This window comes from Pseudophryne corroboree, chromosome 5 (genome assembly GCF_028390025.1).
Source record: "Pseudophryne corroboree isolate aPseCor3 chromosome 5, aPseCor3.hap2, whole genome shotgun sequence".
NCBI classification, from domain to species: domain Eukaryota; kingdom Metazoa; phylum Chordata; class Amphibia; order Anura; family Myobatrachidae; genus Pseudophryne; species Pseudophryne corroboree.
Window position 1 is genome coordinate 161,817,734 of NC_086448.1, and position 24,840 is coordinate 161,842,573.

The following is a 24,840-nucleotide window of genomic DNA, read 5'->3' on the forward strand; positions in this document are numbered from 1 at the left end:
GTTTGGAGGGTCATGTATCATCGTGCCGTACGTGTGGTAAATCAAGCTTCGAGGTATTGCGAAGTATACATTTGAATTCCTTCTTATCCTGTGGTACAGGTCTGTGGATGGGCTGTCAAACTCTACCGAGCTCATTTCGGCTGTGGTTGTAACAAAATGGGGATGCACATTTTAGTTGATGATACATGAATGGGGGAGGTATGTGGTTGCTGCTATCTGTGCCTGTATTCCCTATCGTCTATGTGTGTCGTTACCTGGGGGTTGTAGAGATGAAGATAAAGAACACTTACGAAAAATGCAATGATATTCTATGTCAGGGAAATGTACATCTGTCGTTGAGGTTGTGTTCGGTATCTGTTGAGAGTCGTCTTCTTTGCGCTGTATTGCTCCTTAGGCATGAGCAAATAGCTTTGTCTGAGCCATCAGATTTACAAAAAATGTTGGGCTAGCGTGAGTTTAAAAGTACTAGGGAAACTGGGGATCCATGGCAAAGTTCATCAAGTGTCCATATCATAGGTTGTCAAAACTTCATCTTTGGTGCTTGTCTGTTGTCTTGTCTGTATACCGTCTCGTCAACTGCCTCGTCCAAGGGGTCTTTGTATCTTGGAGAAAAGCAGAAAAACAGGTGAAAGAAACGGACCGTATAATCGCATTTTTCATCACATTCTGGTTTCTATCATTGGGTCATAAATCAAATCCAGGTTAATTACAGTTTCCTCACTCCTCAAGCTCATCACTTTTGTACTTTGTTTGCACCTCATTAAAGCCTGCCCGCATCTAAATATCAATCCAATTGATATAATGACACCCAAGATACATAGGAGAAACTTTCCAACATCCATTATGACTCCTTGAGCCCATTCTCCCAAACCGGAGAACCAATTTCGCGGGTTCAACCATGACACCCAACCAGTCAGCTCATTACCTACAGCAGCAAGGGTGAGATTGTGTTTTCGACGAAATTCCCACTTTAATTGCAGAATATCATCCATCTTTTGGTCTATGACCTCTACCGGGTCCTCGGTGCTATTTGTGATATACGTGCAACACTTTATGCCGTACTGTGTTGCCAATGTAACACAATATCCGCCTGTTACTGCTGTAAGATAATTAAGAACCATCCTATGCTGAACTAGTTCTGTTTTGTAAGCTTGAAGTTCTCTTCCAGTGTATCTAAACGTGTCATCATACATTTCAGTGATATTATCTAACAAATTGGCGAGTGCGGAAATGTACCTATAATTCATCACTCCCCGAGCGGTACGAGTGAAATCTAACGCTACCAGAACCTGAATCCCGGTGGATTCATGGATAAGATCAGAGGCCGGATGCTCTAACCTTTCTGACAGTTGTCTTTTAACTCGGTGCTCGTAATGAGTGTGAGTATAAGGAGCTTGGGCACCACGGTGTATGTCCTTCATTTTGTCATGTGTAACAGTCATCACTTCAGGCAATACTTTTCCAATATAACACAATCCTTCAGAGTTTGGGGCAAGCCATTTGTACGCCTTTCTCCCGCATATGAAATATGCATCATCGGGGAGAACATATGGGACGGAGAAGGACATGACCATGTTACAAACCTTCCAGGTGAAATCTCCTGACCCTAATTCTTCCATCTGCTTAATGCACGTATCAGTTTGTACGATATGTGCACAGTATCCTGGTGATACCTCTCCAACTCTAGTAATCCTATTTCCTAAGGTATATCGATACCGGAAAGATTTTCCTCTACTAGCTATGTGGCGTACGAGCTCTGTATCTGTAGGCATTCTATCTGCTCTGTGTGAAAAGGTCATGGTAAGGTTGCTCCATGACACTTCCCAATTTCCCGGCTTACGGGGATTGGAGATATTAAAACATAAGAGGGACCTATCCACATGGTATTGGTGGAGCTTCAAACTAGGAGGGCTGGAGATGTTAAACCTCCGGTCCACCGGTCTCCCACCACTTAGCTCAAGTACCTCCCCTAACGTTAAAGGAAATGGTACTAGCCCTGATTTGCTATGCCCTTGAGGTACTTGAGAACATACCCAAAAATCTGTCTCATTTAACACGCTACCCACTAAGGAGTGATAGTCACTCAATGGATGCCGGTCCCTATGGTTATTAAAACTGGATTGGCATTATTGTTACCGAGCCTACTGATACAGTTTTCTTTTTTTGAGCTAACAATCCTTCAAAGAAAATGTTTACAGATAACATGGTTGTTAGATCGTGCCCGGTACTCGCCTTTGCTTGGTGATTGGGTTGCTATTGGAAATTTACACCTCCGTCTCAGTCATTAGAGCCTTTCTGGATCCTTTCTCGACCTCACTGGTACTCTCACCGAAACAGACTGCTCTGGTCAACATCATGGTTAACGGGAAAATCCATATCGCAGTCTCTTGGGGCAAGTCCATCTTACAGGAGGAGAAAAGACGAAATTTGTAAAGGGGGTATAAGAAAACAGTTTGAGGGGGGGGGGGAGAACTCGTTACGATAATAAGTTCTCTCGTCTCGTTGTTCTTCTTGTTCTGCTGTCCTCTCAAAGGTGCTGTCTCTCAGTCTTCAAAAACGATCATTCTGGTGATGCAATATTCCTTCCTAACCGACGATCTTTCTGTAAGGAGCAAAAATCTGGCATTACCATTGGTCCAACTGAGGGGTGACATACCATCTTTAAATCATGGAAACATGAGTGAGAAGAGAGAGAAAATAAAAACAAAAGAGATAGAGAACAATTCATGTGCATATATACATTACATAACTCGACAATAACCATCAATAAGAGAAGAGAAACAAAGCATTTTTAAACATTGTCAACATTAAGAAAACATTGTCAGACTATTAGGCTGTCGTATCTACGTGTCTAATGGTTTCCTTGAGCAGTCCCTCCCCACCAGCACTTGCATTATTCCACTGTCTGTATCTGGCCAGAATACATTGTGGTGGATAGGTCATGCTGGGGTTTGGTAGACTTCTGCAAGGACCAAGCGAATATGCAATGTTTGAATTCTTACCAATAATCGTCAGAGATGGGGATAGAGAGAGGGAGAGAAAAACATTTTTCACAAATACATTTACAACTTTTCACCTGGTCATTCCTGTGTCTTTAGTGAATGACCTCCCACTTCATTAACCGTTACCTCAGGCTTACCATCAGTCCTAATGATCACCTTTCCTGACTATATATTATGGGTGTGGCCCAAAATTCTTCCTATATGATCCCCGATTATAATTTGGTGTGTCATAACTTTTGCTCATTTTCATGTCTAGGGGGTCTGATTTTATGTGGGCTGTTGCAGTTACTGGCATAATGCCCTTCTCTTTTGCACAGATCACAAATCCTTAAGTTCCTCCATGTGCCAATGGCCTGGGGTTTTGGTTGATTTGATGCCTCCTCAAACGCTTGGATGCTCATCACCATCAACCGCTTTCCCTGTACCTACCTGATTCCTTGGATACCATGATTATGTCGTTGTCTAGGGAGTTGATATACCTTCTGTGAATCTTTGATCATACAGTTAGATCTTTCCTAGGATCTGGGTAATCAGACATGATTGATCTCAATTCTGTCCGGGACCAGGGATGGCGCATTGCACTGTCCTTGACGGGAATGGTTCCCTGATCATCAGTCTTCCCATTGGGGACTGTGATCACCCTGACAGGACTAAACTCAATTACATCACCTTGTTTTGGTCTTATAATATGGGGTACATTTGTTTGTGCGTGATATAAAACATTGTACGTACCTGTGGACACGACCTCACCTGACCCTCCGTTAGGGGGTTTGATTATTGCCTTTACCAATTTGGTCGCGTCCACCTGGATGTCTTGTAGGATGGCTTCTGGAAGAGGTGCTGACATCGTTCTGGGCTCACTTTCTTGTTTGTATTCCTGAGGGAGGTTTGACATGGGGTGCAGCTTGCACAGGTTAATAGTTGTACATTCAACAGTATTACAATAATCATTGTTACATTTATTACACTTATTCTTATAATCTATATTACAGTTGCTAAGAGCGTTTTTATTGTTCACCCTTGTGTCTTTCTCTCCGCAATCAACCCCTCTCCTGATGCCACTGTCTCTCCTCTCAAGATAAGAGTCAGAAAAGTCAATAGACTCTTTTTGTAATTCACTTTCCTGTTGCCATAACTGTAAATATTCATAATGTTTATTTTGTCTCTTCGTTGGTTCAATGAGACTTATCCTCCTCCTTAAATTTTGTAACACTACTGGACTGAAGCTACCTATTCTTGGGAATTTGTCCCTGTCTTGTACAGTCATTCTCTCCCATTCATCACATAAAACCTCTGTGTGACTACCGTATTTTTCACACATTACATATCGTGCCGACCCAACTGGTCGGTTCTCTGAATCAACCCGAACCGAGGTTGATCGCCCCCTACCTGAACAAATGGCCCCCATAATCTGCAGGCGTTGCTTATTCCTCCTTGGATCTTTATCTCAAGGTTTTCAGCGAACCCTTACAAACAAACCAAGATGTCCTTGGGCAGGCCGGCGGTGGTGGTTTATCAAGTACCCCACTTACTTCTCGCCCACGTTGGCCTGTGCTGCAATCACTGTAACCAGAGCTGCGGTACCCAACCCAGGGCCCCTGTGAACCTTTATTTACTGGGGCGCGTTCCCCAGCAAGTATCGGTTGTTAGATAGTTCCTGAGTGACCAGCGAACTTCCCTTCCAAAAATAAAAAATTACACAAATCACGTCAGAATGTACAAATAGCGTTTGTGACCACTTTACTCTAATGGTATTAGGTCAGATTACTAACTACTGCACACAATTACGTGCGGTCCAATCGTTCAGTACACGAGCACTACTTGTCATGTACTGAAAGATCAATGGAATCGATGTTTCCGGCCGCGATTCCTTCAGCAAGAGCTTATGGCCTATATGGGTTCTGCACCAACACCCCAGGCGTTGTGCCACTGGACTTTTATAGCGGACCTCTTTGTCTATTTTACCTGTTACCTTATGACCTCCTGGTCTGTTACCTTATGACCTCCTGGTCTGTTACCTTATGACCTCCTGGTCTGTTACCTTATGACCTCCTGGTCTTGTTACCTTATGGTCCGCTATACTCTAATGCTCAAATATTATTTAACCAGGGATGCCTCCCTAGCCACCGTATATGTCACTTACACGTATGTCCCTTGACGAGTACTCGGCTTTTCTTGTGGTTCCACCTTTAAAATTGTATAAACACACTCACTCAACACATGTACACTTTGTTTCTATGTCTATTTCTGCGCAGAAATTGTCTTTAGGCCAAAAGTGTTACTAATTAGGAGCAGGATCTGTTAAACTAAATTTCAGATTTTCCAAAAATAGATTTGCGTTATTTACCGCGTCGCGTTATCTACCGCTGTGCGTTAATTATCGCCTTTGCGTTACTTCACTTTATCACAACTTGAGCTACGTGGGCGTAACCGGACGCTACGTTGCGTCTGCCTTTGGATTGCGTACGCTAGTCTTTGTTAGCGACACGTGTACGCAATGCAAAGATCCACCGTAACACAATATATTTTTATCAATGTAAATGATCCCTGATCATCTACCGCAATCCACACTGACTGCCTTGTATCTCAGACAAACCGTGTGTTTGTTCTATACTTTAACTATTACCTCTACTATGAAATAACAGCAAATCTCTTTTTGCACTTTCTATCAACTATAAAATTGGCAAACAGGAATAGTGATATACGAAAATGAAACAGAAATGCAGATATATGCGTGCGTACGCAAGACAAAAGAAAAATAAACAGTTTTAAAAAGACACAAGCGTTTTGTTCTTACTTCCGGTTACCGGGTTCCTTCAGCACTCTTTATCTAAGCGAAGCAGACGCTTATCCCGCCAGCACTATGAGACAATCTCCCACCCTTTGCTGGGGGATAATGTCTGCTGATCTACCTAGTGCAGATGTGAGAAGTATAGGACGAGTTCCCAATTGACAATGCTAAATTCCTTTGTCGTATAAACAACCCTTTATGAAGCTAAGAACACTGTACGCGGTTTACTTAAGAAGTACCGTAATGGTACGCTGTTGGCGTAACGATCGCTCGGCCGTAGGCGAGACGCTCAAGCGTCACGTTCGCTCGCGGCCCAGCGATCACAGGACACGTTATTGGTTATGTCTAGGGTAATGATTCGCTATGGCGTAGCTTACGCTCGAGACCACGAGGAGGTCACCAGCGATGCAGACGCTCACAACACTATACCTTTATGTTAAAACCTTATACCAATGAAATACACTGAATACCTTAATGTGAGTACAGGGTGTAAGTGCAACCTTGTGTAACCTGACTAACTACAAAGCTGCTTGAGCGTCACCGACGCTCAAGTGAACACTTAACACTATAGAAAATACACAGATACTGGTTTAGGTTCCAAAGCCTATTAACTGTATTATATCTAATATACTTGTAAAAGGGGATAACAGTACAAATGATACACTACAATATAACAAGGACTTCCTAACCACAGAACTAAACAATAAATACAAAAAGACAATACTACACTGACCTAAATGCAATACAGTACAATACTATAATACTATGAGAGATATAAGAGAAAAGAGGAGAGAGAGAGATAGAGAGAGAGAGAGAAATTGGCTCACAGAAAGACAATGATTACGGAGAGAAACTTACGCACAAAGGGTATGATCGCCTGCGCCTCGATATCCAGCTCCCGGCTATCAGCAGATAACCGTTGATGAGAGTGAGTGCTGGATGTGGTCGGCCTGCCTATTTATGCCCCACACACAATGCAATCTCATAGTCCCTACAATCCCATTGTTCATTGGCCGAAGGAATTCGGCCCTGCATCATAACAAAAGGTCATAAGTTGATTCATATCAGTGGCCCTGGTTATGCAAAATAATGGGTGATGACTAACACATTCCTGTCTTCTGGAGAGCGATTGTTTGGCGAATACAAAACAGAATCCTGTCTGGGTTCTGTTCTATATTCATGATGTCCACTTTCAGTTGAGACAATGACATCTCAGCCCTCATTCTCCTGTATACAAATCCAGCCCCATTTGTAAACACAGGTGTTGGCCCTCCTTATTGAGTCTCAAAAACTCAGTGTAATTAAAGGCTATTGTACTCCGTCTGCGGGAAAGATACTGATTTGGAGTACAATTGATCTTCAATTACTATTCCTGTGTTTACCTTATGCATGTGTAGATATGAGGCCCTCTTAACATGCAAACTATTGTTTGGGGGATCTCTGAGGTCAAAGAGACATTTGAGACCCACTGATGCCTGTCTCCAACTGTTTCAGATGCATGACTAAGTAAGAACAAATAATAATAAATAAATGGACATAACTTCTTATGTCCATAACTATTCGCACGAGCAATTAATACGCTCCAAACCAACACCGGAATATTGCTAATTAAATACTCTTCCGATGGGTACCAAACACTGCTGTATGATTCCTGTTAGACCCTTCGTACGATGCAAAGAGGGACTCCTCAGCTCAGGGACATTCTATTTTAACCAAACTTTCAGAATCTATCAAAGGGACCATGATCTATAAACTACATTAATTGTGAACAGTTGTAACGAATGGGTCGCACGCTACGACTACGTAAACTCTACCGTAAATACGCATACCGCGCCTGCGAGTGCACGCTATTGCGGGTATGCGCCTCCACGGGAGAGCGCACGCATGCGCAGCACGGACCAGTGTGCGGTGCAAATATGGCAACGTGCATAGAGACATTTTTCTGACTTCGACAGTACCCAATAAGCTGGGTGCTCCTGCTTCTAAGCAGACGATTGCTCGTTGGATTTGTAGTACAATTCAGCTTGCACATTCTGTAACAGGCCTGCCACAGCCAAAATCTGTTAAAGCCCATTCCACACGGAAAGTGGGCTCATCTTGGGCGGCTGCCCGAGGGGTCTCGGCTTTACAACTTTGCCGAGCAGCTACTTGGTCAGGGGCAAACACGTTTGCTAAATTCTACAAATTTGATACCCTGGCTGAGGAGGACCTGGAGTTCTCTCATTCGGTGCTGCAGAGTCATCCGCACTCTCCCGCCCGTTTGGGAGCTTTGGTATAATCCTCATGGTCCTTTCGGAGTCCCCAGCATCCACTAGGACGTTAGAGAAAATAAGAATTTACTTACCGATAATTCTATTTCTCATAGTCCGTAGTGGATGCTGGGCGCCCATCCCAAGTGCGGATTGTCTGCATTACTTGTACATAGTTATTGTTACAAAATCGGGTTATTGTTGTTGTGAGCCATCTTTTCAGAGGCTCCTTCTGTTATCATGCTGTTAACTGGGTTCAGATCACAAGTTGTACGGTGTGATTGGTGTGGCTGGTATGAGTCTTACCCGGGATTCAAAATCCTTCCTTATTGTGTACGCTCGTCCGGGCACAGTATCCTAACTGAGGCTTGGAGGAGGGTCATGGGGGGAGGAGCCAGTGCACACCAGGTAGTCCTAAAGCTTTTTACTTTTGTGCCCAGTCTCCTGCGGAGCCGCTATTCCCCATGGTCCTTTCGGAGTCCCCAGCATCCACTACGGACTATGAGAAATAGAATTATCGGTAAGTAAATTCTTATTTTTTCATGTCTGCATCATCCTGAGAGATAACCCCCGGATAAGGAAATAAGGTTCCTGGAGTTGCGTCACAGAGACCACTTCCACCTGCAATCACATGGATATGTTGTAAACCTTTATTTAGACTTTATTTTGAGTCCCACTTATTTTTGTGTGTGTCAAATTGAATTGGAATTGGTTACAACAATAAAACGTGCATTTCCTGTAGAAAGTGCAAACTAAGAACAGAAATGTGTATCTTTCTTTCTAATACCCCTTTCCCATTGTCACTAAAAACCCGGGTTATTGCTGTGATAACCTGGGAGCAGCTCATAGGAAAAGGGTTAACCCGAGCCCAGTGTGGTTGCAGGGTGATCCTAGGAAGAACCTGGGTCGCGGTGCAGTGTAAATGGGTAATCCAGGTCGCTACGACCCGGCACCTGTTTGCAGCACAGGGAGAGCTGGCATTAGATCATCTCAACTCCAAGCGCCGGTACTGGTCACGTGTGCTATGACATCACCATACCAACTGCCACTCTGAAAGGGATCTCAGCCGATGCACCCAGGTTGGAACCGTATACAAAATCCTGGGTGCGACCTGGCATATTAATGTCAAAGGGGTATTAGGGTGCAAAGAATCAATGCATCTTTACATCCTAATATTCAGAAAACTTTGCCTGTGGGAACTTACGGAAATACTGTTGGTTCCTGGAGCACCGCTCCGAGCACTGGGTTACAAAGAGGGATCCAACTGGATCCCTCCACACAGTGTGCTCTCATGCAAACTAGCCCTGCAGTAAAAATCTCAGCTGCTATTAATCAGTAGCTGTGGAATCAGCAGCTTTAGGGATTGCAGAGGACAGCTACTTTTCAGAGGAACTATTCCTGCAGTGGAGCAATCTTGCATTGCTCTAGTAATATGGTATGAGATGCTGCGCCTCAATGCGATTTTGTTACCAAAGTATCGGGCCACCTTAGGGGCATATTAATGAATATGCCCTTAAATCCGAGTTTCCCAAACTATGCAATTACAGTCCAGGTTTTAAGGATAGCCATGCATGATTCCAGATGGTTAAATCATTCCAATGATACAGGTACAGCAGGTCTGCTCCTAACCATAACACTGGCTATCCAAATTAATTTACGCCACCATGAGACAATTAAATGGTTAAATCCTGGTTAATCCAGTAAAATGATCAGTGCTTGCCAGCAATTAGATACTGTATGTCCCAGACAACGCGATAAGTTGAAAGTGGGGTGTACTAAATGTTATAGCTGTCATTACATGGTACACATCATTCTTAATGCCTTATTCTCTTGGAATATAAGCTTTCATGAGCAGTGCACAGTCTATCACTTATGACAGCTGGTGTCACACAAGCATCTTAGAAAGTTGCCTTTTTCTACACAGAAAAATAGCTTTCATTAGACACAGTAATTACATACTGTATATCAGTAAGTGGGAACTTGGTTTGTCTGCCACATAACGTCTAAAAGCTTCAAACTTCCTCTGAAGTAGGGCTGAATCAGTCTTGTGTGACAGAGAAACTGCATTTCACACTATGGGCATCATAATACAGACATCAGGACACTGTCTCTTCTGCCTGGAAAAACACAGCATTCATAATCACCGCTGGGACGGCAGCTTAAGTCCGTTTTATTGTGTAAATCATTACCTCGAATGTTCATCGGTTAAAAAGTAAGCTGCAAACTTTGTTAAGCAAAAACAAATGACTAGACCTGAATTGGTGATGGATTTTATTAGGAACGACCGCCTTATTTTTTTGTAATTTTAAAATGTAATTCATACAAGTGTTTCCTGGCAGCTGTTCTTTCTGCTGGTAATTGGGTCTTAAATAAATCACCTTCACTATTGTATTTAATACTATTTTAGTGGCTGAAACCGTACTTTTACCTTGTCTATTACAATAAAGAGTAAACAGTGGCACTGTAGTGTAAATGAGAGGATTAGCAATGCTTGCACCTATTTAACAGCTCCTCCTTCCTGGTAACACCCAGCGCAAACAAGAAACCGCTTTCATGCCACCTTGGTTATTACGCATATTTTTTTTGCAACTTAAACACTGCTGTAAAATATTTATATATTAAGATCGGGGGCGGGATGTAATTAAGTCTGAGTTTGGCGGCCATGCGTGATGCTGAACAAAATCAGACGTTTTTTAAAGGGGCAATCATGTCCAAGGCATGGTTTAGCCTTGTACATGATTGCCCCTTTAAATATTGTCCAGCCATTATCCTCCCGCACAGCCCCTGAACTCGGACTTCATTACATCCCGGCCCAGGACTTAAAAAGAAAGCGAGAATTGTATGTTACATACAGAATAAGAGGACTGTACTGTTCATTTGCCGGGGCACTTGCAGTGGTGCCACGGGTTGGTGGTCCAGGACGAAATAAAAATATTTTTGGTCAGTGTGCTAGTGGCTGCCAATTATATAATATTTGAACAAACAGTAGTCCAAATATGTCAACCACCACATAACTGAACCTAATGCTGGGTATACACTGTTCAATTATTGGGCTGAACAGATGAACAGTGTATTGCTGTGACCAAGAAGGAATTATCAGTCTGTCAGACGTGCTGAAATCGTCTAACATGTCCAAAAAAAATCCAATATTTGGTTGGCTGTATCTGGCAGTGTGTGTGCTGCAGCAGCTGACATTACCCGTTTCTTCGCTGGGGAGGAATAGGGAAAAGTTTCCTCCAAGGGGAGGAATGCAAATATTGTGGATATACACTGAGACACATTATCTGCTGGTTTCAGTTTGTCAAACAGAATGTCGGTCTGACAGTGTATGCCCAGCAAGCCAAACCATTACTGGAAGGCTGTGTATTCACACGGAATAAAACCAGGGAAGAGACAGTTCTTTTCCTGCTCTTTCCTAGACTATAGCACTTCATTGGCTCCTCCCCCATCGGACGGACACCCATTTTGCGCGTGCATGCACTGACACGTAAAATAATAACATATACTACAGTTACTCGCATTTATGAAAGATGCTATAATTATGTTCGCGCCAGGACAGCCATTTAACGCATGGTCTATCCTGGCATGAATTTATATTTCATTTTTATTTACATATGATGTTAGAAAAAAAGACAGAATCCAGTTTTATACAGTCCATGGTTCATATTAAGATAACTTACTCCAGCTTTATACAGCATAAACAATAAGGGGTCTATTTACTAAGCCTTGGAGAGAGATAAAGTACCAACCAATCACAGCCTGTAATGGTGCCCATACACTTGTGCAATGCCCCGCGATGCGACATCGCACCGGCAGTTCAGGTTTGATGAAATCGCACCTGAACTGCCAAAGTGATTACTATGCGATCATGCGATAGATCGCATGGTAATCACGTGATGGGCACGTCACCGCCGAGTGGGATCGGCCTCCATCCGCTCCCGGCAGGTGCCCATCGCAGTGCGATATATAGCATGTGTTTTTAAAAACACATGCGATCGCACTGCGATTCGATAAATATTAAGTGCAGCACATACTATCTTGAGACGTGAGATTCGACTGGCGTGCCCGCGCATCGCGTCGAAAGGTACCTAAAATGTGCATACAATCCTTCGATTTCGCTCTCAGATGTGGTCGAAATCGAAGGATAGCACAGATTATCTCACAAGTGTATGGGCCCCATAACATAGCAGTTAGGAGTGATTGGCTGGTACTTTATCTCTCCCCAAAGCTTAGTAAATAGACCCTTAAGTTACAGGGCTTGCGGTTTTTAGGTCGACAAGACTTAGGTCGACCACTATTGGTCGACATGCATTAGTTTGACAAGGTCACAAATTCGACATGAACAAGGTCGCCATGGAAAAAGGTCGACATTGGTTTTTCACATTTTTTTCTTTTAATTTTTTTTTACTTTTTCATACTTTATGATCCACGTGGACTACGATTGGGAACGGTAACCTGTGCCGAGCGCAGCAGTAGCGGAGCGAGGCACCATGCCCGAAGCATGGCGAGCGAAGCGAGCCATCCGAGGGGACACGGTTCACTAATTAGAGTTCCCCATCACTTTACGAAGAAAACGACACCCAAAAAAGTTTTTAAAAAAACTATGTTGACCTTTTGCCATGTCGACATTGTTCATGGCGACCTAATGACCATGTCGACCTCTTGAGCATGTCGATCAATAGTGGTCGACCTAATGACTGTCGACCTAAATCTTGTAGACCTAATGACCCATACCCACTGTGTAGTCAATTCATTATGATGGAATTAAGTTGTGTAAAACTCATCAACAGAGTCAATAAAGAAGCACATTTACTACAGTGTTAAATAAAGCTCAGAATAATGACTCCTAAGATAGATAGATAGATAGATAGATAGATAGATAGATAGATAGATAGATAGATAGATAGATAGATAGATAGATAGATAGATAGATGGTTAGTGTATTTTCTGTGGATGACTCTGGAGTAAACTGTGCTATCCCTTGGCTTTTACATAGAAGCGTTGCTAGGTAAAGAGAGAAGAGTGCGGCAGTTACTATATGCAATGTACCACATGCATGCGTTCCCCCTCTGTCTATTACCTGCTGAGTGCTGAAGTCAAACCCCAGGTAACATGCAGCAGAGGCCATGGTGGGACAGGATCCTGACAGTCACTGCAGCCTGGCTCCTCTGTGTATACACCACCGTCCCTGGCTGCAGTCAATCAGTAACCAGTTCAGCTCCAGTTTGTGTGTAGAGAAAGGATCACACGACCAGGGGACATTTTGTTACATAGTTTATTGGTAAAGCAGCAGCTCCGCAGATTCCAGCCCTGCCCGCCTGACTTCCTGTGTCTGGAGCCTAAGCTTCCTTCCTGATCCTCACACATGATGATAGTACTGTACTGTCCTTGCAGCCAGCAGTGAATAAAAGCAACAATTGTATCGAAGACTGTAGCTGTACTACTACTGTGCAAAACAAAACCTGAGTTTCTATTTACTGCAGCTGCTGCCAAGGCTTGCTGGGATTTATAGTTCTACACCACAGCTGGAGCATTACAGCTACATCTGATAAGACATTAGAAACCCTGTGTTTGTAAAATTTATCAAATAGATTATCTCTTTTAAGAAGGAAATATTTCAATGTCTATGTCTTAGCAAGGGCCAAATATAATAGAGTGAGAGTTTCAGCAGTTTTTTTTAAAGTGGCAATCATTTACACAGCAAGCTCAACCTGGGTTTGCAGTGTAAATGATTGCCACTTTTTAAAAAAAACCTGAAAAACCTTACCAAATCTCTCACTTTCTGAAACTCTCACTCTATTACATTTGGCCCTATATCTTCCCAAAAAAGAACTAAAAAATAGCCTGAAAGGTGACACATTTACTTCATACTTTCCTCCCGGAATGACCAGGAGGTTCCCGAAAATCGAGTGATGCTCCCGGGCCCCCGGAAAGGTAGGCAAGTGTCCCGCATCTGCCGCCAGCTCCTGCTACCCCCCTTGGCCGTCCACAACAGGGCACCAGTGGGCGGTCCGAAGGGGGACCCGATGACGCGATTTGCACTCAATTGCGTCATCATAGCTCCGCCCTCCTCTCTCCAGCGCCTGTTTCCTCGGCACTGGATAGCGGGTGATGGAGCACAATGACGTGTTTCATGCCATCACGCCCCCTCACTACCAGACACGCCCCCCTGTTCGCTGAACAGGCTGCCCCCTCCCAGAATAGGGGGCAGCAATATCGGCAGTTTCAACACCAGTGACTGCAATCAAAAATTACATAGGAAGAAGTGTTGGAACTTGGAAGTTGTGGGCCAAGGTGCAGAAATATGCTTTGGGCCCCCCTCCTCCACCCCACCCCAAGTTAATAAGATGCCACATGTCAAGCAAAGTGAGACGCGTAGAGCAGTGGCGTAAGTTCGTCCCAGTCGCCCGGAGGCATGATAAATGTTGGTGCCCCCCTACATATACACACACATACCATATGTAACTATCCGGCACTCAGGGTGAACAGTAGCAGCGTGCTCAGGTACCTTTCCCAACAGTGATATAGATACACATAAAAAGTAGACGCACTCCAAGTCAGTCATTACAATAAAAACAGAAACCAGCATACCTTTATAGTACACCTACATCACTCCCTCACCCGCCAGTAGGTCTCGATGGAGATGCTTTGGCGCAGCGGTGTGCCGATAAATATAAAAAACACACAAACACCTCATTCACTTAAAAGCACACACACGCCTCTTTCACTTAAACATACACACATGCCTCTTTCGTCGGGCAGCTCGGCGGTGGATCTGCCAGTGTGTAGGGCAAATCAGTTAAAGTGACCGCAGTTCAGTTGGTTCCCAGGATTGTAGCAGGCAGCAGTGAATGAGGCCAGTCCTGCTGTCTGTGTGGTCCTGCTCTCCCCCTAGCTCCAAACCACAATGGGCTGCCAGAGATTGTTACTGGAGAGGGGTGCATGCAGCAGCAAGGAACTTGCCATGAGGAGAGTATTTGTCTGCTACTCTAGGGGAGCTCACACGTATCACTGCTTCTGCGGATTAATTATTGCTGGCTCCGAACCATTGCAGTTGGAGGCACCGCCAGGCAGTGCCCCTCCTTAGCTAGTGCCTCGGGCAGGTTCCATCCTGGTCAATAAAGAGATACGCTCCTGGCACTAAATAACCTTCTCCCCCCTACTACACATTGCCCCCCCACTCAGGGGCAAACGTAGGATATGCAGGAGGGGGTTTCCAGAGGGGGGTGGAGCCAAGCATGGGGGTGGAGACTGTGGTGACCCAGTATATGCCAGGTCCATTAAACTAGCATAGAAAGAAAGGCCTACATGTGATGATAGATAGATAGATAGATAGATAGATAGATAGATAGATAGATAGATAGATAGATAGATAGATAGATAGATCAAATGTATTTTAAAATAGTCATAGAGCTATTCTAAAAATGTATTAGAAAACCATCACTGTATAGAAACATGACAATGCCAGGTGCTAGACCTTGAAGGGGTTAGCCAGATAAGGAAACATATATATATATATATATATATATATATATATATACACACACATACATACATACATACACACTCCCCATCCTCAGGTAGCATATGCCGGTGCCCTCTGGTAATAATGAAACAAAGCCATTACCATCCAAATAATACATGTGTCGGCGGCACTCGTAGCTCAGAAAGACTTTGTCTTCAGTGCTTCAACGCTTCAATGGCGTTTACAAGACATTTTCACATTACACATACACTGTATAATTAATATATATATATATATATATATATATATATATATATAATATTTGTACACATGTAGCCATGCTCATCCATCTCGCAATGCGTACACATAGCGGCATGGATGATGCAAGTAGTGTGACCGCTGCGCATGTGCGTACGCACATACACTGTATTCCAATGTGCAAATGCCACGCTGCGATCAATCGCAGTGTGGCGCATATGCGCTATCCGTGATGCGTATGCCTGTGCGTACACATCGTGAGATAGAGGAGGCTGGCTACATCTGTAATATATATATATATATATATATATATATATATATATATATATATATAATATAAACTTATAAAATATTACTGCATGCTGTATGTATATTTGTGAATTATCTAAGCTTGAAATACAGTACCTTCCTCCAGGAAGGAAGAGTGGGCTGAGTGAATAGAAGCAGAACGGAATGTAAGGGCTGTGGCAGCATCAGAGACAACAGCAGCTGCAGCTGACATACAGCCAGCCCACAACAGGTGTACAACCCGCGATTTGCGGGTCTCTAAAAATAAGAATTTACTCACCGGTAATTCTATTTCTCGTAGTCCGTAGTGGATGCTGGGAACTCCGTAAGGACCATGGGGAATAGCGGGCTCCGAAGGAGGCTGGGCACTCTAGAAAGATCTTAGACTACCTGGTGTGCACTGGCCCCTCCCACTATGACCCTCCTCCAAGCCTCAGTTAGGTACTGTGCCCGGACGAGCGTACACAATAAGGAAGGATTTTGAATCCCGGGTAAGACTCATACCAGCCACACCAATCACACCGTACAACTCGTGATATGAAACACAGTTAACAGTATGAAACAATAGAGCCTCTCAACAGATGGCTCAACAATAACCCGATTTAGTTAACAATAACTATGTACAAGTATTGCAGATAAACCGCATTTGGGATGGGCGCCCAGCATCCACTACGGACTACGAGAAATAGAATTACCGGTGAGTAAATTCTTATTTTCTCTAACGTCCTAGTGGATGCTGGGAACTCCGTAAGGACCATGGGGATTATACCAAAGCTCCCAAACGGGCGGGAGAGTGCGGATGACTCTGCAGCACTGAATGAGAGAACTCCAGGTCCTCCTCAGCCAGGGTATCAAATTTGTAGAATTTTGCAAACGTGTTTGCCCCTGACCAAGTAGCTGCTCGGCAAAGTTGTAAAGCCGAGACCTCTCGGGCAGCCGCCCAAGATGAGCCCACCTTCCTTGTGGAATGGGCATTGACAGATTTTGGCTGTGGCAGGCCTGCCACAGTATGTGCAAGCTGAATTGTACTACAAATCCAACGAGCAATAGTCTGCTTAGAAGCAGGAGCACCCAGCTTGTTAGGTGCATATAGGATAAACAGCGAGTCAGATTTTCTGACTCTAGCCGTTCTGGAAACATATATTTTCAGTGCCCTGACAACGTCTAGCAACTTGGAGTCCTCCAAGTCCCTAGTAGCCTAGGCACCACAATAGGCTGGTTCAGGTGAAACGCTGACACCACCTTTGGGAGAAACTGGGGACGAGTCCTCAATTCTGCCCTATCCATATGGAAAATCAAATAAGGGCTTTTACAAGACAAAGCCGCCAACTTTGATACTCGCCTGGCAGAAGCCAAGGCCAATAACATAACCACCTTCCACTTGAGATATTTCAGATCCACGGTTTTTAGTGGTTCAAACCAATGTGATTATAAGAAACTCAACACCACGTTGAGATCCCAAGGTGCCACAGGAGGCACAAACGGGGCTGACTCTGCAGCACTCCTTTTATAAATGTCTGAACTTCAGGTACTGAAGCTAGTTCTTTTTTAAAGAAAATCGACAGAGCCGAGATCTGTACCTTAATGGAACCCAATTTAAGGCCCATAGTCACTCCTGCTTGCAGGAAATGCAGAAATCGACCTAGTTGAAATTCCTCTGTTGGGGCCCTTTCGGCCTCACACCATGCAACATATTTTCGCCATATGCGGTGATAATGAGTTGCTGTAACCTCTTTCCTGGCTTTAGTAAGCGTAGGAATGACTTCCTCCGGAATGCCCTTTTCCTTTAGGATCCGGCGTTCAACCGCCATGCCGACAAACGCAGCCGCGGTAAGTCTTGGAACAGACAGGGCCCCTGCTGCCGCAGGTCCTGTCTGAGTGGCAGAGGCCATGGGTCCTCTGATATAAATTCTTGAAGTTCTGGGTACCAAGCTCTTCTTGGCCATCCACGAGTATCGTTCTTACTCCTCGCCTTCTTATTATTCTCAGTACCTTTGGTATGAGAGGCAGAGGGGAGAACACATAAACCGACTGGTACACCCACGGTGTTACCAGAGCGTCCATAGCTATCGCCTGAGGGTCCCTTGACCCGGTGCAATATCTTTTATAGCTTTTTGTTGAGGCGGGACGCCATCATGTCCACCTGTGGCCTTTCCCAATGGTGTACAATCCTATTGGAAGACTTCTGGAGGAAGTCCCCATTCTCCCGGGTGGAGGTCGTGTCTGTTGAGAAGATCTGCTTCCCAGTTGTCCACTCCGGGAATGAACACTGCTGACAGTGCTAATACATGATTTTCCGCCTATCGGAGAATCCTTGTGGCTTCTGCCATCGCCATCCTGCTTCTTGTGCCGCCCTGTTGGTTTACATGGGCGACTGCCGTGATGTTGTCTGATTGGATCAGTACCGGCTGGTTTTGAAGCAGAGGCCTTGCCGGCCTCAGGGCATTGTAAATGGCCCTCAGGTCCAGAATATTTATGTGTAGGGAAATAACCTGACTTGACCAAAGTCCCTGGAAATTTCTTCCCTGTGTGACTGCCTCCCAGCCTCAAAGGCTGGAATCCATGGTCACTAGGACCTAGTCCTGTATGCCGAACCTGCGGCCCTCTTGAAGATGGGCACTCTGCAGCCACCACAGTAGAGATACCCTGGTCCTTGGAGACAGGGTTATCAGCCTATGCATCGGAAGATGCGATCCGGACCACTTGTCCAACAGGTCCCTCTGAAAAGTTCTTGTATGGAACCTGCCTAATGGGATTGCTTCGTAGGAAGCTACCATTTTTCCCAGGACTCGCGTGCAATGATGCACCGCTACCTATTTTGGCTTCAGGAGGTCTCTGACTAGAGATGACAACTCCTTGGCTTTCTCCTCGGGAGAAACACTATTTCTGGTTTATGTCCAGAACCATCCCCAGGAACAGTAGACGTGTCATAGGAACCAGCTGTGACTTTGGACTGTTTAGAATCCAACCATGCTGTTGTAGCACTTTCCAAAATAGTGCTACCCCGATTACCAACTGCTCCTTGGACCTCGCCCTTAAAACGAGATTGTCCAAGTACGGGATAATTACAACTCCCTTTTTTTGAAGGAGTATCAACATTTCGGCCATTACCTTGATAAAACACCCTCGGTGCCATGTACAGTCCAAACGGCAGTGTCTGGACTTGGTAATGGTAATCCTGTACCACAAATCTGAGGTACTCCTGGCGAGGATGGTAAATGGGGACATGCAGGTAAGCATCCTTGATGTCCCAGGATACCATGTAATCCCCCTCGTCCAGGCTTGGAATAACCGCCCTGAGCGATTCCATCTTGAACTTGAATTTTTGTGTTCAAGGATTTTAAATATAAAATGGGTCACACCGAACCATGCGGTTTCGGTACCCCAACCCGTGTGGAATAGTAACCCCGTCCTTGTTGAAGTAGGGGCACCTTGAGTATTACCTGCTGGGAATACCGCTTATTAATTGCCTCTAGCACAGCCTCCCTGCCTGAGGGAGTTGTCAGCAAGGCATATTTTAGGAAACGGCTGGGGGGAGACATCTCGAATTCCAGCTTGTACCCCTGAAATACTACTTGAAAGAAACAGGGATCCACCTGTGAGCGAGCCCACTAATTGCTGAAATTTTTGAGACGGCCCCCCACCGTACCTGGCTACACCTGTGGAGCACCCGCGTCATGGTGTGGCCTCACAGGAGGCGGGGGAAGAATCTTGATTCTGGGAACAGGCTGACTGGTGCAGCTTTTTTCCCTCTACCCTTGTCTCTGTACAGAAAGGAAGCGCCATTTGACCCGCTTGCTTTTCTGAAGCCGAAAGGACTGTACCTTTGTCTGTGAGGAAACCTGAGGTAAAATTATTTCTTCCCAGCAGTTGCTGTGGATACGAGGTCCCAGAGACCATCCCCAAATAATTCCTCACCCTTATAAGGCTCTCTATGCGCTTTTTAAGTCAGCATCACCTGTCCAGTGACAGGTCTCTAATACCCTCCTGACAGAATGGACATTACATTTATTTTGGATGCCAGCCGGCAAAATATCCCTCTGTGCATCCCCCATATATAAGACGACGTCTTTAATATGTTTTTATGTTTGCCAACTAGTATCCCTGTTTGACAGGGTCACCGACCACGCTGCAGCAGCACTATCTGCAGGTCTCAGTCTAGTACCTGAGTGTGTAAATACAGACTTCAGGATAGCCTCCTGTTTTTTATCAACAGGTACCTATTAAAGTGGCCGTATCCTAAGACGGCAGTGCCACCTTTTTTGACAAACGTGTGAGCGCCTTATCCACCCTAGGGGATATCTCCCAGCGTAACTTATCCACCTGGCGGGAAAGGGTACGCCATCAGTAACTTTTTATAAATTACCAGTTTCTTAACGGGGGAACCCACGCTTTCACACACTTCATTTATTCATCTGATGGGGGAACAAAACACTGCCTGTTTTTTCTCCCTAAACCTAAAACCCATTTTTAGAGGTGCTTGGGTTAAAGTCAGAAATGTATAACACATTTTTTATTGCCGGGATCACGTCACGGATGTTCCTAGTGGATTGTGTATATGTCTCCACCTTGTCGACACTGGAGTCAGACTCCGTGTCGACATCTGTGTCTGCCATCTGAGAGAGCGGGCGTTTTTGAGCCCCTGATGGCCTTTGAGACGCCTGGGCAGGCGCGGGCTGCGAAGCCGGCTGTCCCACAGCTGTTACGTCATCCACCCTTTTATGTAAGGAGTTGACACTGTCGGTTAATACCTTTCACCTATCCATCCACTCTGGTGTCGGCCCCACAGGGGGCGACATCACATATATCGGCCTCTGTTCTGTCACCATATAAGCCTCCTCATTCAACATGTCGACACAGCCGTACCGACACACCGCAGACACACAGGGAATGCTCTAAACGAGGACAGGACCCACAAAAGCCATTTGGGGGGACAGAGTAAGAGTATGCCAGCACACACCAGAGCGCTATATATATACAGGGACTAACTGAGTTATGTCCCTAATAGCTTTTATATAATATACTGTATACAGTGCCAATTTTAATGCCCCCCCTCTCTTTTCCCTCTTACTGTACTGTAGAATTGCAGGGAAGAGCCAGGGAGCTTCCCTCCAGCCGAGCTGTGAGGGAAAAATGGCGCCAGTGTGCTGAGGAGATAGGCTCCGCCCCTTTTTCGCGGCCTATTCTCCCGTTTTTTATGGAATTCTGGCAGGGGTATTTACCTCATATATAGCCCCTGGGGCCATATATTGAGGTATTTTAGCCAGCCAAGGTGTTTCTATTGCTGCCTCAGGGCGCCCCCCCCCAGCGCCCTGCACCCTCAGTGACCGGAGTGTGAAGTGTGTGAGAGGAGCAATGGCGCACAGCTGCAGTGCTGTGCGCTACCTTGGTGAAGACAGAGTCTTCATGCCGCCGATTTTCCGGACCATCTTCTTGCTTCTGGCTCTGTAAGGGGGACGGCGGCGCGGCTCCGGGACCGAACATCAAGGCTGGGCCTGCGGTCGATCCCTCTGGAGCTAATGGTGTCCAGTAGCCTAAGAAGCCCAATCCGGCTGCAAGCAGGCGAGTTCGCTTCTTCTCCCCTTAGTCCCTCGCTGCAGTGAGCCTGTTGCCAGCAGGTCTCACTGAAAATAACAAATTCTAAGACTATAACTTTCTAAGAGCTCAGGAGAGCCCCTAGTGTGCATCCAACCTCGGCCGGGCACGAAATCTAACTGAGGCTTGGAGGAGGGTCATAGTGGGAGGGGCCAGTGCACACCAGGTAGTCTAAGATCTTTCTAGAGTGCCCAGCCTCCTTCGGAGCCCGCTATTCCCCATGGTCCTTACGGAGTTCCCAGCATCCACTAGGACGTTAGAGAAAGGGGCAGGGCCAAATCCAAAAGGGGCGGGGCTTAAATCGCGGGTCTCCGCGGCGGGTTTTTTACAAAAATAATAATAATTTGGTCTGGCAGTGGGGGTTTCTGGGTACTCAGAAACCCCCCCTGCGTGCGCTAGTGCCCCCACTCCCCCAGACAGATCTCCATGTCCCCCTATCAGCCAGTGCACCTCTGTAGGCAGCCTGTCAGTCTTTAAAGAAAAAAAAAAGTCCTGCAACCTGCATGACATTTTACTTTTTAAAGACTGACTGCAGCATGTGCCAACAGTGCAATCAGACTCATTCAGTGGCACCTGACTTTCCCCACTCTGTCTGCCCTCGTGTACCTGCTCCTGTGCACAGGCTGGCAGGCTACAGCTGATGACTGCCTGGGGGATCGCTGTGCAGGCTGCTGAACTCACCTCTCCTGGATGCGCACCCTCTTCCCTTTCATCCTCCGAGGTGCGTGACAGCCGTGACTTCAGTGGCGCGTGTACCGCCTTTCAGTTAGGTGGGACGAGCCTCTTCTCACTACAGTGGCCTCACTAGTAACAGTCTGTATGGGCTGCCTGTCATGCACAAAACCGCGACCCGGTGATGACCTAAGGGGGCGGAGCCACAGATGACAGGCGGCCTCACGCACCAACCAGCCCACCGGTAATTCCCCTGGTGAAGTTAATGGCCCTGGACTCACAGCTCCTCCGTCTGCAATAGCAGCGAGCAGACAGTGGAGAAGTGCCCCCTTGAGGTCAGGAGCCCGGCGGCAGCCGACTCCACTGCCTCCCACAGTTCCGCCCCTGGCGTAGAGGCAGAGGGTGAAGGAGAGTTGGTGAAAGGAAGAGGCTGTGGGTAATGGAGAAAGAGAGTGACGTGGGCAGCCAGCAGGTGACGGTTAGAGGCAGAGTGTGGCAGGCAATCAGTGACAATTAGATTTAAATTTACTTCCCACCTGCCACAGTAGAACTGAGGCGCGTGGAGGGCAACTCCTCCTTGGGTTTTTATGCCGGGGATGGTCACCAGGTTGTGATTTTAGGAATAGACAGACTTGCTCTGGACGTGCGTGAAAAGAGACGCAGTGATTTCTATAGAGCCATGGCAGCTCATTTTCTTGTACACTTGGATTTGTGATGTGGCAGAATACTGTAACAACTTCCAAATCATATATGGGAGGTATGCTATCATTGCTAAACATCATTTATATGAGTGTGGTATGATATATCAACAGTCATTCACGGATCCTGGATATCCTTACAAATCTTGACTATAATGGCGAAATTTTGGAAACTGATCTATACTGTACATTAGGCCAGTGGTTCCCAAACACGGTCCTCAAGGTAACCCAACAGTCCAGGTTTTAGGGATATTCTTGCTTGTGCACAGATGGTATAATGAAACTAACGGAAATACTAATTAAGTCACCTGTGCCTAAGCATGGTTATCCTTAAAACCTGGACTGTTGGGGTGCTTTGAGGACTGCATTTGGGAACCACTGTATTAGGTACAAAAGTAATAAACATTTGGAATAAAATGGAATATGAGTAATTTGAATTATAAATATTAAGTATATGATCTCCAGCTTTCAACATGTACTCCCTGTTATCCTCTCATGACACTTTTGAGCAAAACTCATAGAAACACTTGGTGGTATCCCGGCTGTCAGGATACCGACGCTGGAATCCTGACACCCAGTGAAATACCGGCGGTCGGAATCCCATCCGCCGGCTGAAATCCCCACTCTGGTGGTGGTCCATGCTACCACCCAAGGGGGAATATAACGTGTGGTGACCAAAGGTCGCCACTGGGCCCAAATCGTGGCAAGGGCAGCAAGCCCGTGAGGGGACACGCTGCACTCGCCATCCTGACCGTCGGGATCCCGACAGCTTGAATATCATACTGATCTCGTGTACTGTAGGCTAGTACCATGCCAGGCCAGCCGCTGCCAGACACTGAATAAATAAAAACTTACTTTATCCTTACTACCCCTGTCAGTCTCTGTATTATGTGACAACTGAGTATGTCCTACATCCATGCACCATGGCATACGTCCCAACATAACCCTCTGCAGGATGGACAGAATGCTCTGCTCCTGGACTTCCCCATTAACGTATGCTTGCCATCACCTGTGCTGAAACACCTTTCTTATCCATTAACCTGTTCAATACAGGAGCCGGCAATCATAAATTAAGAGAAAAGTCCAGAAGCAGAGCATTTTGTCCCTCCCGGAGAGGGTCATGTTGGGAGGGGATGTATTTATGTGACCGTCGGTCACAATACCTCCCCGTACATCCCGCCCCCAGAGAATCCCGACAGTCGGCATGCCAACTTGCAGGGACTATTTCCACTTGTGGGTGTCCACAACACCCATAGAGTGGGAATAGAACCTATGGCGACCACAGCTCGCCCACCGAGCCCTCAAGGGACACAGCAGGGAAGCTGAGGCTGCTGGAGAGACACAGAGCGGTGGATATGAGGTTGCTGGAGAGACATAGGGGGAAGACAGAAGGCTGCTGTAGATACACAGCAGTGAAGCTGACGCTGCTGGAAAGACATGGGGGGGTGAGGTTGCTGGAGTGACAAGAGGGGGGGGGCTGAGGCTGCTGAGGAGACACAGCGGGAAAGCTGAGGCTGCTGGAGAAACACAAGGGAATGAAGCTCCTTATGAGACACAGGGATGAAAAGGGGGGGGGGGGGAGGGGGAGACTATTTGAGAGACACAGGGGGAAGGGGCTGATGATTTTCCTCAACTTTCAAGATTAGAAGGAAAAGGATGATAATTTTCATTAAGACACAAATTTGGGGAAAAAATATTCCCTTTTGTATGGTGATGACATTGATTATATTCCTACACAAACAGGCATCTTCCCGACCATGTGATTTCCTACATGAATAGTGAATTCTGACTGAAGTTACCATCCACCCCGGAAGGATCAATT

General features: G+C 45.7%; 1 protein-coding gene across 2 annotated transcripts in view; it reads right to left on the minus strand.

The window, feature by feature from the left end:
* The window catches only part of XYLB (xylulokinase), a 509,150-nt gene that overhangs the window by 465,598 nt on the left and 18,712 nt on the right, over window positions 1-24,840 (minus strand). The window contains exon 1 of one of the 2 annotated variants that reach the window (XM_063921840.1): window positions 13,123-13,388. The exons of the other annotated variant lie outside the window; for it this stretch is intronic. Coding sequence (XP_063777910.1) covers window positions 13,123-13,170 — 48 coding nt within the window. The 5' untranslated portion in view covers window positions 13,171-13,388. Of the gene's footprint in view, window positions 1-13,122; window positions 13,389-24,840 lie in introns of those variants that run through there. 2 annotated transcript variants of the gene reach the window in all.